The sequence below is a fragment of the Cavia porcellus genome, unplaced genomic scaffold (genome assembly GCF_034190915.1).
Source record: "Cavia porcellus strain 051 isolate PalLab524CR breed Dunkin Hartley unplaced genomic scaffold, mCavPor4.1 scaffold_28, whole genome shotgun sequence".
NCBI lineage: Eukaryota > Metazoa > Chordata > Mammalia > Rodentia > Caviidae > Cavia > Cavia porcellus.
Window position 1 is genome coordinate 28,544,580 of NW_026947511.1, and position 13,998 is coordinate 28,558,577.

At 41.8% G+C, this 13,998-nt stretch overlaps 1 protein-coding gene across 1 annotated transcript in view; it reads right to left on the reverse strand.

Moving 5' to 3' along the window:
• Positions 1-5,814: 5,814 nt before the first annotated feature.
• The window catches only part of Ppa1 (inorganic pyrophosphatase 1), a 34,121-nt gene continuing 25,937 nt past the window's right edge, over positions 5,815-13,998 (reverse strand). The window contains exons 7-11 of the mRNA XM_003473725.5: positions 13,371-13,498; positions 12,942-13,027; positions 9,164-9,233; positions 7,613-7,655; positions 5,815-6,175 (exon numbers count right to left, since the gene is read on the reverse strand). Of these exons, the coding sequence (XP_003473773.1) occupies positions 6,144-6,175; positions 7,613-7,655; positions 9,164-9,233; positions 12,942-13,027; positions 13,371-13,498 (359 nt within the window). The 3' untranslated portion in view covers positions 5,815-6,143. The remainder of the gene's footprint in view (positions 6,176-7,612; positions 7,656-9,163; positions 9,234-12,941; positions 13,028-13,370; positions 13,499-13,998) is intronic.

Here is a 13,998-nt window from a genome sequence, read left to right on the forward strand (position 1 = left end):
CAGTGAATTTTTTTGTGTGTTGCTTAATATTTTTCCGGCTGCTTTAAAGATTCAGAAATAATCAATGGAAAACCCTAAAGGTCAACAGAGACAGCAATGAACTATGTGGTAATTGATTCAACTGTGACATATAAAGTTTTTTATCATGAAGCAATTTCATTGCATTTTTGTCAATGTAAAAATAAATTCTCTTCTGCCCAAACATTCCTAGAAAACAGTAGACATTCTTTTCTAAATGTAAAGAACACTATATAGCTGGATATGGTGGTACATGCCTACAATTCCAGCTAGAGGAGGCTGAGGCAGGAGGACTGTAAATTCAAGGCAAGCCTGGGCAACTTACGCACTTAGTGAGACCTTCCCTGTGCCAAAAATTTTAAAATGTGCTGGGAATGTAGTTCAGTGGTACAGCGCATGCCTAGCATGTGTAAGACTCTGGATGCAGTTTCTGGTACCACCAAAAACAAAAATGAAGAAACAAACACAAAAGAAAACAAAAAACTCAGCAAAAACAACAGCAACAGAACAAAAAATCCCCACTATGTGTGAGAGCACAGTTTAGGCACGTGCAGAGCCAAATGTATTTGTAGGTAGGACATGATTACTATTTGAGCTGTAGCCTTTGCAGGCCTGGGCTCAGTGATGATGCAATGAACTTTGAATTTCCCATTTAAAATACTACTTTAGCTGGGTGTGGTGGAGGCTGACACAGGAGGATCACACGAGTTCAAGGTGAACCTGAACTATATAGCAAGACCCTGTCTCAAAAGAAAAAAAAAATTCTAGTTCGGATCTTTTACATGACAGAGCCAGTGTTTTAGGATTGCTTACATGGAAAAAAAATACACTGCTCATAGCCAATGTGGTTGAGATCACAACTGTGAATAGCTTACTCTGAGAAAGCACCCGTGGGACACTGGCAGGAGCAGGGTCTTTCATGCTCCTCCCCTCCAGTCCTGTGTGATGCTTTCACACCACACAGATAAAAGTAAGGCTCAGGTACACAGACCAGGTGCAGTGACAGTCAGGCCTGTTTGCTGAGCCAAAGGAAAAAAAATACAGTGGTGTGCTGCACTGCACACCGGCATTATAGTGACCATTGTTGATTTCATATTGTTTTTAAGTCCTATATTGCTTACACTGGTTTGTTTTTATTGGTTTTATTTTTATTTTCCTTGGTTTTATCCTCTTTAAAATAAAAAGAATTGTTAATAATGATTGTAAAGGCAGAATTCATGCATATCAGTAAAGAAAGCCCTGTCTCAAAACTGGAAGACCTGGGTCTAAGTCCTGCTCCACCACTTACTATTTGAGGGGTCTTGGGGAAGTTTTTACTTAGGTTCCCCACATCTTTTCTCAGAGACAGGCAGGCAGGCATAACCCGACTCCCGTCCTGTCCTTTTTGAGACAGGGTCTCACTCTGTAATCCAGGCTGGCCCTGAATTCCACACTGGACATGAACTTGGAGTGATCCTCCTGCTTCAGCCTCCCGAGTGCTAGGATCACAGGCATGTGCCACCACGAGGCCAAGGTACCTGGCATTTTCACTAAATGTTCTTTGTGGTTCCATGGTAAAGCTGCTTTTCTCTGCTACCTTGAGGCCATCTGCCATGTGTCACTTCTGGGAAGAAGCATTTAATTATGTGAGACTCCAGCAGTCTCCCACCCCCTCCCACAGAGAGCAACATGAGAAATCAAGTGTCATTGGGAGGTACCATGCTGCCCGGGGGCGGAACCGACTCCCGGTGAGGAAGACTGAGCGCTCTCGATGACCCTAGCCAAAACTGACCAGGCTCTTATGGTGACTGTGTCTGTCACTACACTCCCGTTATCTAAATGAACCCAGTGCCGGGCAGAACGTTTGTGATCCTAGGATTTCTTTTTGCTTTAGTTCACAGAACACTCTTCATCCAAATTCCCAGAGCTTCTCCTGGACAGTGGTTACGGGCTTCACCTGGTATATGACACAGTTATGGCGGCCTGAGCAAATGAACGCAGGATTATACTTTTCTTTGTTGTAACAGAGGAGTGACAGCTTTCTACAAAGGTCCAGGCACAGGCAATCTAGCACCCATGTTCCCTCCTGCATGAGTTCATCCTTCCCTTCCTGTAAATGCAGATGGGTGATTCCCGTGTAGTGGGCACACATGTGACACATCCCTCATGGCAGGATCTTCATTCGAAAGTTCATTTCTTTCTTCTTTGGGGGGGTGTGTGTGTACCAGGAATTGAACTCAGGACCTTGCACTTCCCAGGCAGGTGTATGTTTGCTGAGCTATGACCTGGCCTGAAAGCTCATTTCTTAGTTTAACAGAAATAACTTTAGAAAGCCAGGTGTGGCTGCACACACCTATAGTCCCAGAACTCAAAGGCTGAGGTAGGAGGATCACCACAAGTTCAAGGCCAGTCTGAACTACGAAGACTTTAATTCAAAGAAACAAGGAAGTAAGTTCAAAATCCACTATTAGAATCGACATTGTTTAAAAATAGAAGAGCAGCTGGGCATGGTGGGCCTATAATCCCAGTGCATGAAAGGCTGAGGCAGGAAGATTAAGTTTGAAGCCAGCCTGGACTATATAACAAGACCCCATCTCAAGACAAAAAGTCACTCACTAAAGAATAAGGAATATTAAAATCTGAATGCTGGTGACATGTGGCATAACTTGTTTTTTCCTTAGCGTGGAGAACACACTGAGAACACTATAAACCCCAGAAATGGCGAGACATCGAACAAGTCTGAGGTCCCAAGACCAAAACAGCAGCACAGCCAGGCGCCTCAGAGTACGTAACAGGCAAGATGCTGCCGACATGCTGGTGCCCACCTGTAATTCCAGCACTAGGAAAGCTGAGGCAGGATCGCTGTGAATTCTCAGCCCTGCAACAAGACAGGCAAAATGCCTACAATGCCTTTGACAATGAGCTATCATAACAGAGTCAATAAACTATTAATTTGAACAAGAAGACAGTGAACTGATGCTATGGTTGAGATGAATCCTGACAGTCTTTTAAAGCAGCTGTTTTAAAACTGCACTGTCAATTAGAAATTCCCTTGAAGCAAATTCAAAACTAGAAATTCTCAGCAAACAAACAGAAGCTGTTTAAAAGAACTAAATGGAAGTCACAGAACTGGAAACGGGCTGGGGATGTAGCTCAGTGGCATAGGCGCCTGCCTGGCAAGTGCAAGGTCCCAGTACCCTCATTTACAGAGCTGTGTTTCCATTTTAGGCTTTGCTCACTTTTTTCTTTTCCCTTCGTTCCTTCACCCCTCCCTACTCCCTAATTCCCCTTTCCTTTTGAATAAGGAAATGAAAAATGTGATGGACAGGCTTGAATACAGAAGTGACAGAGGATAGAAACATTAAACTTCGGGACAGAACCACCAAACTCACCCAGTCAGACAGAAAAAACCAGAACCTACAGATAGATCTGTGTGACAACAAAAGATCCAACATTTGTATCGTGTCCCAGACAGAGAGGAGAAAGAGGTCAGAAAGTATTGGAGGAAATGGCTGAAAAATCTCCAAACGTGGTGAAAGATACAAATCTATAGACCCAAGATGAGTGAACCCCAAAATGGATAAAGTGCTAATTTTTCAAAACTCACCTGAAGATTTAGCTCAGCAGTATAAGCGCCTGCCTTGCAAGCAGGCAGTCGTGAGTTCGATGCCCGGTACCGATAAAAAGGAAAAAAAAAACTCCCCTGAAATATAAATGATGTGCACACACTAATCAAGGGACAGACTGGCATGGTGCATTTTAAAAATGTGATTCAACTCTACGTTGCTTATAAAAAAACTTTGAGATCAACAATGTAGGTAGGTTGAAAGAATAGAAACAACATATCAGGCAATCAGGAAGTGAAGAAAAGCGGAGGTGGCTGCACCACTAGCCACTGAAGCGGCCTCAAGTAAAGGACGGCAGATATGAGGAGCCATCAGGTGAAGACGAAGGGCCAGTCCCCCAGGGAGATGGGACACTGGAGTGTGCTTAGCAAGCAACAGAGCACAAAATACATGAAAGAAACACTGACAGAACTGAAAAGCCACATGGACAACCCAGCTATAACTAGGGACCTTCACACCTGCTCTTTGAAACTCACAGAACTGTTAGAAAATCAACAATGCCACAGAATACCAAAATGCACCATCTGCCCACGGGGCAGGACCTAAAGGACATAAGTAAAACATAGAACACTCATCAACAGCAAGACACTTTACTTTTGATAGTGCTAAGACTCAAAACCAAGGTTCATGCAGGCTGGCAAGTGTCCTACCCGTGAGCTATCCCTCCCGCTCCTCAGGACAGTGTCAAATAGCCTTGACTATATTTTTGGTACCAGGAATGGAACTCAGGACTCTGTGCTTGCCAGGAAGGTGCCTGTGCTGCTGAGCTATATCCCTAGCCCAGTCCTGACAGATTTAAAAAGACTTAAAATTAGAGTGTTTTCTGACCATACAGGAATCAAACCAGAAATAAGTTAACAGAAATGCATTCGATTTAGGGAATCAAAGATCATAGCTGAATCAGTCCAGGCTATTCCAGTGACCATGTCTGTCACATCCCGTTATCTAAATGACAGTGCCCAGTACTATGTTAAACCTCAATAAAGTCACGTGTAGAACAACTGCCGGTCCTAGGAGTTTGGGTTTCTTTTTGGCTTTAGTCCACATAAAATTTTTAATCTATCCAAATACTAGAACTTCCCATCTGTTACTGTTACTAGCTCCATCCCAATATGTGACGTGGTTATGGCAGCCTGAGCAAAAAGGTTTTGAGCTCAGGATTAAAATTTATCTATAGGTTTAACACAATGCCTATTAAAATCCCGATAGTTTTGTTACTGGCATAGACAAATAAAAATTTATTGTACAATGTATATGCAAAGGCACAGGGCCAAGAAGAAACAATCTTTCTTGAGACAGGGTCTCACTGTGTTCAGTCAGGCCTTGAACTCACTAAGTAACACAGGCTGGCCTCGAACCCATGGAGATTTTTGCCTCAGCCTTCCGAGTGCTGGGATTATTACAGGTGTGAGCCACCAAGCTGTCTCTGAGATTTTTGAAATGACTAAATTCTAGAAAAACGGAAGCCATTTTCAGAGGTCAAGGACTGAAGTATGGGGAGGGGGACCTGATAGGGCAGGGAAGGGCTACAAGGGGATCTGTGTAAGGCTGGCCCCATCCTTGCCCGTAGGACACGTGAACCTACGTAAGCAATTACATGTACAGAACAGACCACAAAATCAGGACAAGTGAAATGGGGAGTCTGCAATCTGTAAGCCATATCAACATCTTCGATGCGATACACATAGTTTTACAAAATGATAGTTTTTGAGAAACTGGACAAGATGTAGAGGAATTTTTCTGTATAATTTCTGACAACTGTGTGTGCATCTATAGTCACCTCAACAACACCTTCAGTGAAAACACCTGTGTGTGCTCTAAGCCATGGCACGACAGTCTGTTTGCAAGGTAAGGGAACGGGGCCAAGTGACTGGTAACCTGCCCATGATTACACAGCCAGTAAAAACAAGGGCTGGGATTCAAGCTCAGGTCTGTCCAGCATCAAAGGCCACTAAATTATACAAAGGTGCTCTGGTTGATAACTTAGAATACAATGTAAATGACTTAAGGGTCCAAGCAATTCATTAAAGATGTTAAGGGATTTCACTGCTGCACTTCTCCAAATGAGTGGTCAGTCACTTTTTACGTTTGAATTATAAAACTAAAATGTAAGGTCATTGATAGAACACAACAAAAACCACCTATGCCTGCTTGGTAATGTTGGCTTCATAATAAAATAAAATACCATAAATTCAAGTTTCAGCAAAATAATTTTATTTCCTAACACATGGTAAACATATACATCTGATATGTGTTCACTTGCACATCTATTCACAAATGACTTCCAAATCACAAGTGCTTTAATTCTTAAGCATGGGCTGCTGAAAGTTATCTTCGTCGAGATAGGAAAACTGGTTTTACACAGATAACATTCTGAATATATTGAACTGGTCACAGCAGAACTGGCTTTAGTCCGATGAGATGCCTAGTCTAGAGGTTTGGGAAGCTACTACTTTTGCCTCTACTCCTTTCAGATGAGCAGGATGCAGTGAAATCAGCACGTTTTCTTGGGGAGTTTCATCAGTTTTTCTGGTGATGGAACCACTTATCCACTGTATTCAGAGAAAAGAAAATGAAATTGGAATCCCTGTTGGGAACCAAAATCACACCCACCATGTGTTTGGTTCCATGGATCCCACTGTGGTATTAGGTTCAGACATGCACGCACGCACACGGATCCCGCTGTGGTATTAGGTTCAAACATGCACGCACACAAACACACACACACACACACACACACACACACACACACAAAGCTACACTGTAGCAAACACTGTCACACACACACACACACACACACACACACACACACACACACACACAGCTACACTGTAGCAAACACTGTCACCAGCATGGAGGTTTAGTCTGAGCTGCCTTTCTGTTTTGGTAGTGGGGGTGAAAGGTGGGCAGTACTGGAAACTGAACCCGGGGAGTACTGAACTACACTTCTAGTCCTTTTGATTTATTATTTTTATTTTGAGAGGGGCTTACTACATTGCCCAGGCTGGCCTTGAATACATCCTGTTTCAGTCCAGAGTAGCCGTGGCTACAGGTATGTCCCACCACACACGGTCTGGAACTTCCTTACTCTTATGCTAAAAGCTTAATGAGATTTTCAGATTTGTTGACACCTTTTTTTGGAGACAGGTCTTGCTATGTAATCCAGGCCAGCCTCTAACTCACTGTGTGGCCCAGGCTGGTCTTGAATTTGCAATCCTTATTCTGCTTCCCAAATGCTGCGATCACAGATGTGTGCCACCATACCCAGCCTCAAATTTGTTTTTGAAGGAGCAGAACTAACCAGTGAGTCATCCTAAGACACAGAGTCTTCTAAGGAACTCTAACATGTTCCTTTTCCTTTCGTCACTCTTTCTCTTCCCCACTCCCTCTCTTCCTGTATGTACGTGGTACATTAAAAATACAAATCGAACATGCATGAACCTGGAGCACATTGCATCGCATTAAATATACCAGGGACAGAAAGACAAACTGCATGATCTCACATGTGTAATCTAAAAAGCTGAAATTCTAGAGAGAAAAATGGTGATTATCAGGGGCTGGAGCCTCAGGGCAGGCAGACATGAAAAGGAGAGAAATACGCTGTCTAAAACGGAACAAAGATGCAGTCACATGGGAGGGCCGAGCTCTAGGGACCTACGTAGGTGGTGACCACATAAGTAATAATGTGCTGCATATTCCCTCCGCCTTGCCCGCTCCTGGGCTAGGAGGGAACCTAGAGCCTCGGGTATGAACTCTACCACTCAGCGACACCCCCAGCCCACTGTGTATTTCAGTAATTTTGAAATGTTTTACCGTAATTTAACATACAAAAAAAATTATGTATGTTAATTAGCCTGATTTAGTCATTCTACATTATAAACATTATCAAAACATCACATTATACCCATAAATATATAATTATCAAGCATACAGAATTTTGCATGCATATACATAATTTTACTGTAACTTTACACTACTATAGATCTTACCCTCTGTTGGTACTGTGTGGGCAGAGTCACATGGTGGCGGTAACTAAAATAAAAGATTAAAATTAGTTAGTCTAATCCGAGGGGGGAAAAGGCTGAAAGCATATAGATAAAATTGCAAAACAAGTGAAACAAAAGATCACCCCAAATTTCCGGCTCTAAAATCATTTATAACATACAGGAATAAAGTGAGGTTTGTCCACTGCTGAGAGCTGCTACAAAGTCAAGCCTCTTGACTTTCAGTGTCATGCTGGAGAATTATAATGAAACCAAGAAGAAAAACTGATATGCATACATCATGACTTTACACATGCATGCATATAAAAAATGTAGACAAGTGCTCGTGTTGAAAAGTTACAGTAGCCGGGCGTGGTGGCTCACGCCTATAATCCCAGCACTAGGGAGGCTGATGCAGGAGGTTCACTGTGAGTTTAAGGACAGCCTGGGCTACAAAATGAGTTCAAGGCCAGTTTGAACTGCATCGCAAAACCTGTCTTAGAGAAAGGGAAAAAAAGTTACAATAATTGACCTCTGGCTTTTCCTTTCCAGTTTTTATTATTCTTCTTAATTTTGTCAGCATTCATAGGTAAACAGATGAATTAATTATACTGGGTTCATCAATAATGTCTTTACTAGGGCTGGGGATTTAGCTCAGCGGCATAAGCGCCTGCCTTGCAAGCAGGCAGTTGTGAGTTCGATCCCTGGTACCGATAAAAACGAAAAAGACCAAAAAAAAAAATTAAAAAAAAAAAAAAGTCTTTACTAGGCAGTATAAAGGTAAGACTTCATTTTTCTCTTATTTGCCTTTTTTTAACACTATAAATGATGATACTTTAAAAGCATCTGGCTCACGTCTTGGTATGTTCAATTCAATTATTAAAAATAGTACAGCCAGGTGTGGTGGTGCACAGCTACAATCCCAGCACTTGGGAGCATGACACAAGTTGGAAGAACAGTGAGTTCAAGGCCAGCCTGGGCTACACAGTCAAACCCTGTCTCAAAAATCAAAACAAAAACAACCCCACAAGGGCTGGGGATTTAGCTCAGCGGCATAAGCGCCTGCCTTGCAAGCAGGCGGTTGTGAGTTCGATCTCCGGTACTGATTTTAAAAACAAACCCACAAAAGTATAAACAAAACTATTACTTCAATGGATAGCTATCATCTCACACAAGAGTCGTTTATGACACTATGAAGTGTTCCTGCAGTGGTACCAACCATTTGGTAATTTCCTTGGTCCTTGCCAGAAAACCAAATCAAGAAAATTCCTATTGCTTCTTCTGTGAAAAACCCTTATGGTAACAGCCTCGTGGTCCCCCAGGACTTTCTGGACTCATGTTGACTTTCTACAAATTATGCTTTTCAGTCTGTCCAACTTCTGGTAGACTAGGACCCCACCTCAGTTTCCCCTCCCAGTGAAGTACTCCTTCCAGGCAGGTGCCCCGGTTCTAATGCTAAGCCCTCCACGGTATCGGGCACATGGCAGCTTCTCAGCCTGCACTGCACAGCCATCCCCAGCGTCCACCCGCCCGCCCGTTAAAGTGGGGTCTGTGTACCGCGTCCACGATGGCTTTGGCAGCATCAGGGTCACACTTGAAAGGGCTCTCAGACACCGTTGTGTTCATGCTGTGGGAATAAAGCAAAGCAGTGAGAATTCAAAACAACAGGATAGCCTCTCTTCAGAGATTAAGAACGCTGAAGATGGGCAGGTCAGGCGACATGCAGGTCTGGTTTAGTTCAAAGCTTTCTCACCGACATTAAACATTCTCAGTTACTGGCTACATTTCTGGGGCGTAGTATGGAGATTCCACCCAAGGGTCCCCCTACAACCCCCCAGGTCTTTTAAATTTTGAGACAGGGTCTTATTAAGTTGCTCAGGCTGGGCTCAAATTGCCTCCTGCCTCAGCCTCTCAGAGTGCTGGGATTACAGATGTGAGCCACCACACCTCACTCTTGGGGTTAATTTTATTCAAGTAACTTAAATTCAGATTTAAGACGCTGAGACTAGATGTTCTATAGTTCTCACTGAAATACCTAAGAAATGTATCTTTCCTAATTGAAAACATTGAGACGATAAAAATCCCCGTTCCTAGCAGTGCTGGTGAGACCTCTGAGGGACACGCTGCTCACAGGAGTAATACCTGGCTCAACATTTCTGAAAAGTGAGTCAGTTAAATTATCCAGAACCTTTACAAACTTCAAAGGCTTTGTAGAGAAATTCCACCTCTCAGAACCCAGTGAGAGACAGAAACAATGATCTAAAAGTTATTTACCACACACTATTTCACTGTTAATGAAAATTTGGAACTAATCAAAATGTTCAAAGAATGATTAAAAGTGTTTATCCACAAAATGGAATATTACACGTATGGAATATTATGTAATATTATAATGCAGAAATGCTTACAACAGACTCCATACAAAAGCCATACAATGAATTGTGCATGCAATATAATCTTACTTACAAAACTTCCAACTACTAATAGGGGTATCTGAGAAAAGTATGACTATAAAAAAATCTTTTTGGGGGCTGGGGATTTAGCTCAGCAGCTTAAGCACCTGCCTTGCAAGTGTGTGGTCGTGAGTTCAATCCCTGGTACCAAAAAAAAAAAAAAAAAAATCATCTTTTTGCCTATCCATAGTTTCAACTTTCTGAACTATTACAGTATTATAGAATTAATATGTGCATACTGAGAAGTGAAATACCTGTAGTTAACTGTTACTTTACATGAAGGCCATTTCCATGAAAACAGTAAGATACCACAAAATAGAATTTAAATGCCAAGCCTTATTATTTATGATTGTACAATTTCACACAAATGTGTAACTCTATTTCTTTTCTGTTTGTGGAAGGATAATGTCTTCAATTATAGGGCATTATACTGACAAAGACTAGAAGGTTCTTGGGAAAATTATACATTAGGATGTTCTCACACTCAGAGAAAAATCTTACTACCAAGATTAACTTCTGATATTAAAAAATAAATAAAGCAAGGAGTAACGATGTGAGCCTATAATCCTGGCACTTTGGAAGCCTGAGGCAGGATGATTACAAATTTGAGCCCAACCTGGGCAGCTTATTAGGAACCCTGTCTTAAAATAAAAAATAAGAAGGGTTGGGGATGTAGCTTAGGGTGAAGGCCCCACACTCAATCCCTGGCACAATAGGGGAAAAAAAGAACATGTTTACCCGCACATCTTGGTGAACTTTTAGAGATCTACCTATAGGATACATTTGCAGGGTTGCTACAGAGAAAGATATATTGCATCTTAATTTTGGGGGGCTGGATAAGGCAAACTGTCCTTCCTCAAAGGCTGCATCTCTTTCTGCTTCTACCAATTGTAGTTCTTGACATCCCTGGCTACTGGCTGATTGAAGTATTTATAAATTAAGGAGCTCAGGTCTTTGTCATGTCTTATTTAAAAAAAAGAAACTGGAAAAATTGTCTTCTAATACATACAAAATAATACCACTGAGTAAAATCTTTTATGGATTTTGAGTTTTGTATTATTTGGAAAGCCCTTCCTTAGTACTAGCTGAAAAATACATTTGCCTGCTTTTTCTAAAAATATTTAACACTAAAATTTGTCTGGAATTAACTATTGATGTAAGACAGTGGTTAGAAACACAAAGGCCAGCAAAGAGCACCAAATCAAAGTAAGTGCATACAACAGGCTGGAAACGCTGGGCATGACAGTGCATACCTATCAGCCCAGTACTCAGGAGGCTGAGGAGGAGATCACCATGAGTTCAGTGCCAGCCTAGGCTACAGAGTGAGTTTAAGGCCAGTCTGAATTAAAGAGGCCTTGTCTCACAAAACAAAAAATAAAAACATTCTATGTACGATCTTTACCTCCACTGTAGTTTCTGTTAATACAGAAAGCTATTAATATACACATAGAAGGGGTGACCAGAAAATACAGTGAAAGCTTCAATTTTTAAAAAACTCACCACAGTAAAAGACACATTGTCAACAACAATGGGATAAGTATGTTCAAAGTGACAGGGTTTTTTTCACATAAGATTTTATTGTTACATTTTAGTATACTATAACCATCACCTTCATCATATAGAGAATTTCTACCTGTACATGATATAACCTGTTACCCCCCCCCCCCAATCTCTCTTCAACCCCTCCTTCAAAGGGGAGGGTTTGAGGGTTGATGACAATGTCTTTTTTTTTTTGTCTTTTTCCTTTTTATCGGTACCGGGGATCGAACTCACGACTGCCTGCTTGCAAGGCAGGCGCTTATGCTGCTGAGCTAAATCCCCAGCCCAACAATGTCTTTTGATGTAATAAAATTTGGAAGCATTTACCATTTTTGATAACCCTATCACATATTCACTCTGTAATTAGTTATCCTCTTGAATTCTTATTTTTTTCCAGTTTTCTGAGCACACAGTATGATCTAAAACAATTTGCTTCCCCTTTTTAAATATCTCTCCATCCATCCATCCATCTATCTTTCTGTCTTTCTTTCTCTCTCTAATTTACCTCCCTGCCTAGTGTGTCCAGAATAATGGCTAAGGGTAACAGGGGGCATCCTGTTAGAAACGTCTACTAGCTTAGAAGTTGAACATGTTAAGAACACATACAGGAGGGGCTGGGGATTTAGCTCAGCGGCATACGCGCCTGCCTTGCAAGTAGACAGTCGTGAGTTCGATCCCTGGTACCGATGAAAAGGAAAAAGACAAAAAAAAAAAAAAAAAAGAACACATACAGGAAACGGACATGGATACAGGCCCCTGCCTCACCACCCACCCCGGGTGACTTCAGTTAACTTCAGTCTCCCTGTATCTGTTACCTGGCTGGCAGGTACGAACTGCTCGGTACCCACCAGCCACTATCATTAGAGACACTAAATTCTGCACACACAGCTAACACTGGGGTGGCTGGGATGTCTCATGTGTTCACCTCAGAGACTGCCAGGCCCTTCCCCATTATGTGACTTCATGCAGCTCTGGCTTCCCTGTTTATGTGTAAGTTTGTGCCTGTTCAGTGAGGAATCTCTTGGGCACCTTCGGGTGCTGTGTATTTACCTTCCCATCTACATCATGTCCGTCAGCATTGACTGACAAACAAAAACAGTTCCTTTTTTTTTTAAATTGAGAGAGATCTTGCCATGTTGCCTAGGCTGGTCTTAAACTTGGGGGTTCAAGCAGTCCTCCTGCCTCAGCCTTCCTTGTAGCTGCGACTACAGGCATGAATCACGGTACCAGGAAAGCAGTTCTTTTCTAAGGAATGCAATAGTACAGTGTGTTGGGTGATTAAAAAACACTGGAGCAAGTTGGTCTGCTCTGTGTTAGAACTGCAGAGAAGAGGTAACACTTACCAACTGATTCCTTTCCCGTCTGTCTTCTTAGTTACTAATGCTTTCCAATAGTCATGAGTGCTTTTAATGATATCAACTGCAAAGTTCTATAATTTGAAGAGATACATATTACAATGACAAACAGTGTGCTTTTCATATTGTCAACAGTTCTCCAAAGCCTGATAGCTCCCTCTCTGCTCTTCTGGCAGTACTAGGGATTGAACCCAGGGCTTTCATACTCAGCTGCATATCCAGCTCTTTACTTTCTGAGACAGGGCCTCACTAAGTTGGCGTTACAGTCTCATGCAGTTTTAAATGAAGCTTTTTTCAGAGATAGCTGAGTCTTGAATCTGTTATTGATTCGTGGTCTAATGCTGGGATTAAGGTGATTAGGCCTCAAGCTACAATTTTTTTTTTTTTTTTAAGCTACAGTTTTGAATGACACATTACCTTATCTTTGAATTCTGCATTGAAAGCAAACTGATTTTCTGGTTTTCCATCAGGAACCTTGTACCTTCTAAACCAGTCCACAGTAGCTTCTAAGTAGCCAGGTTTCAGCCGTTCAACATCATTGATATCTAGGAGAAAAAGCAGATTGCATGATGTATAAGTATTTGTACACTCAACAAAATATCAAGTATTGTATTGAGAGCTGTACTTTATTTTTGTTTTGTTGAGACAGGATCTCGTTTATGTAGTTCAGTCTGGCTTGAGCTCACTGTATAGCCCCGCCAAGTTGGCCTCAAAGTCATGGTAATGCTCTTGCCTCAGCCTCCTGTGTGCTGAGATTATAGGTTAATGCCACTATGCCTGGCCCACGGAGCTGTAGTTTATTATCAAGGTACTAAAAAGACAGGTTGAGACTGTATTTTAGAGGGTCATGTTCCAATAACAAGACAAGAAAAACGGATTAGACCTATATTTCCTGATAGGTTACTTTTTAAAAACATTTTTTCTTTTATCTTTGACAATGTAGTGCTGGGGATGGAACTCAGGACTAGGTGCATGATAGGCAAGTGCTTTACCACTAAGCCACATTCCCAGTTCACAGGTGACCATTTTAAATATGACTAGAAGC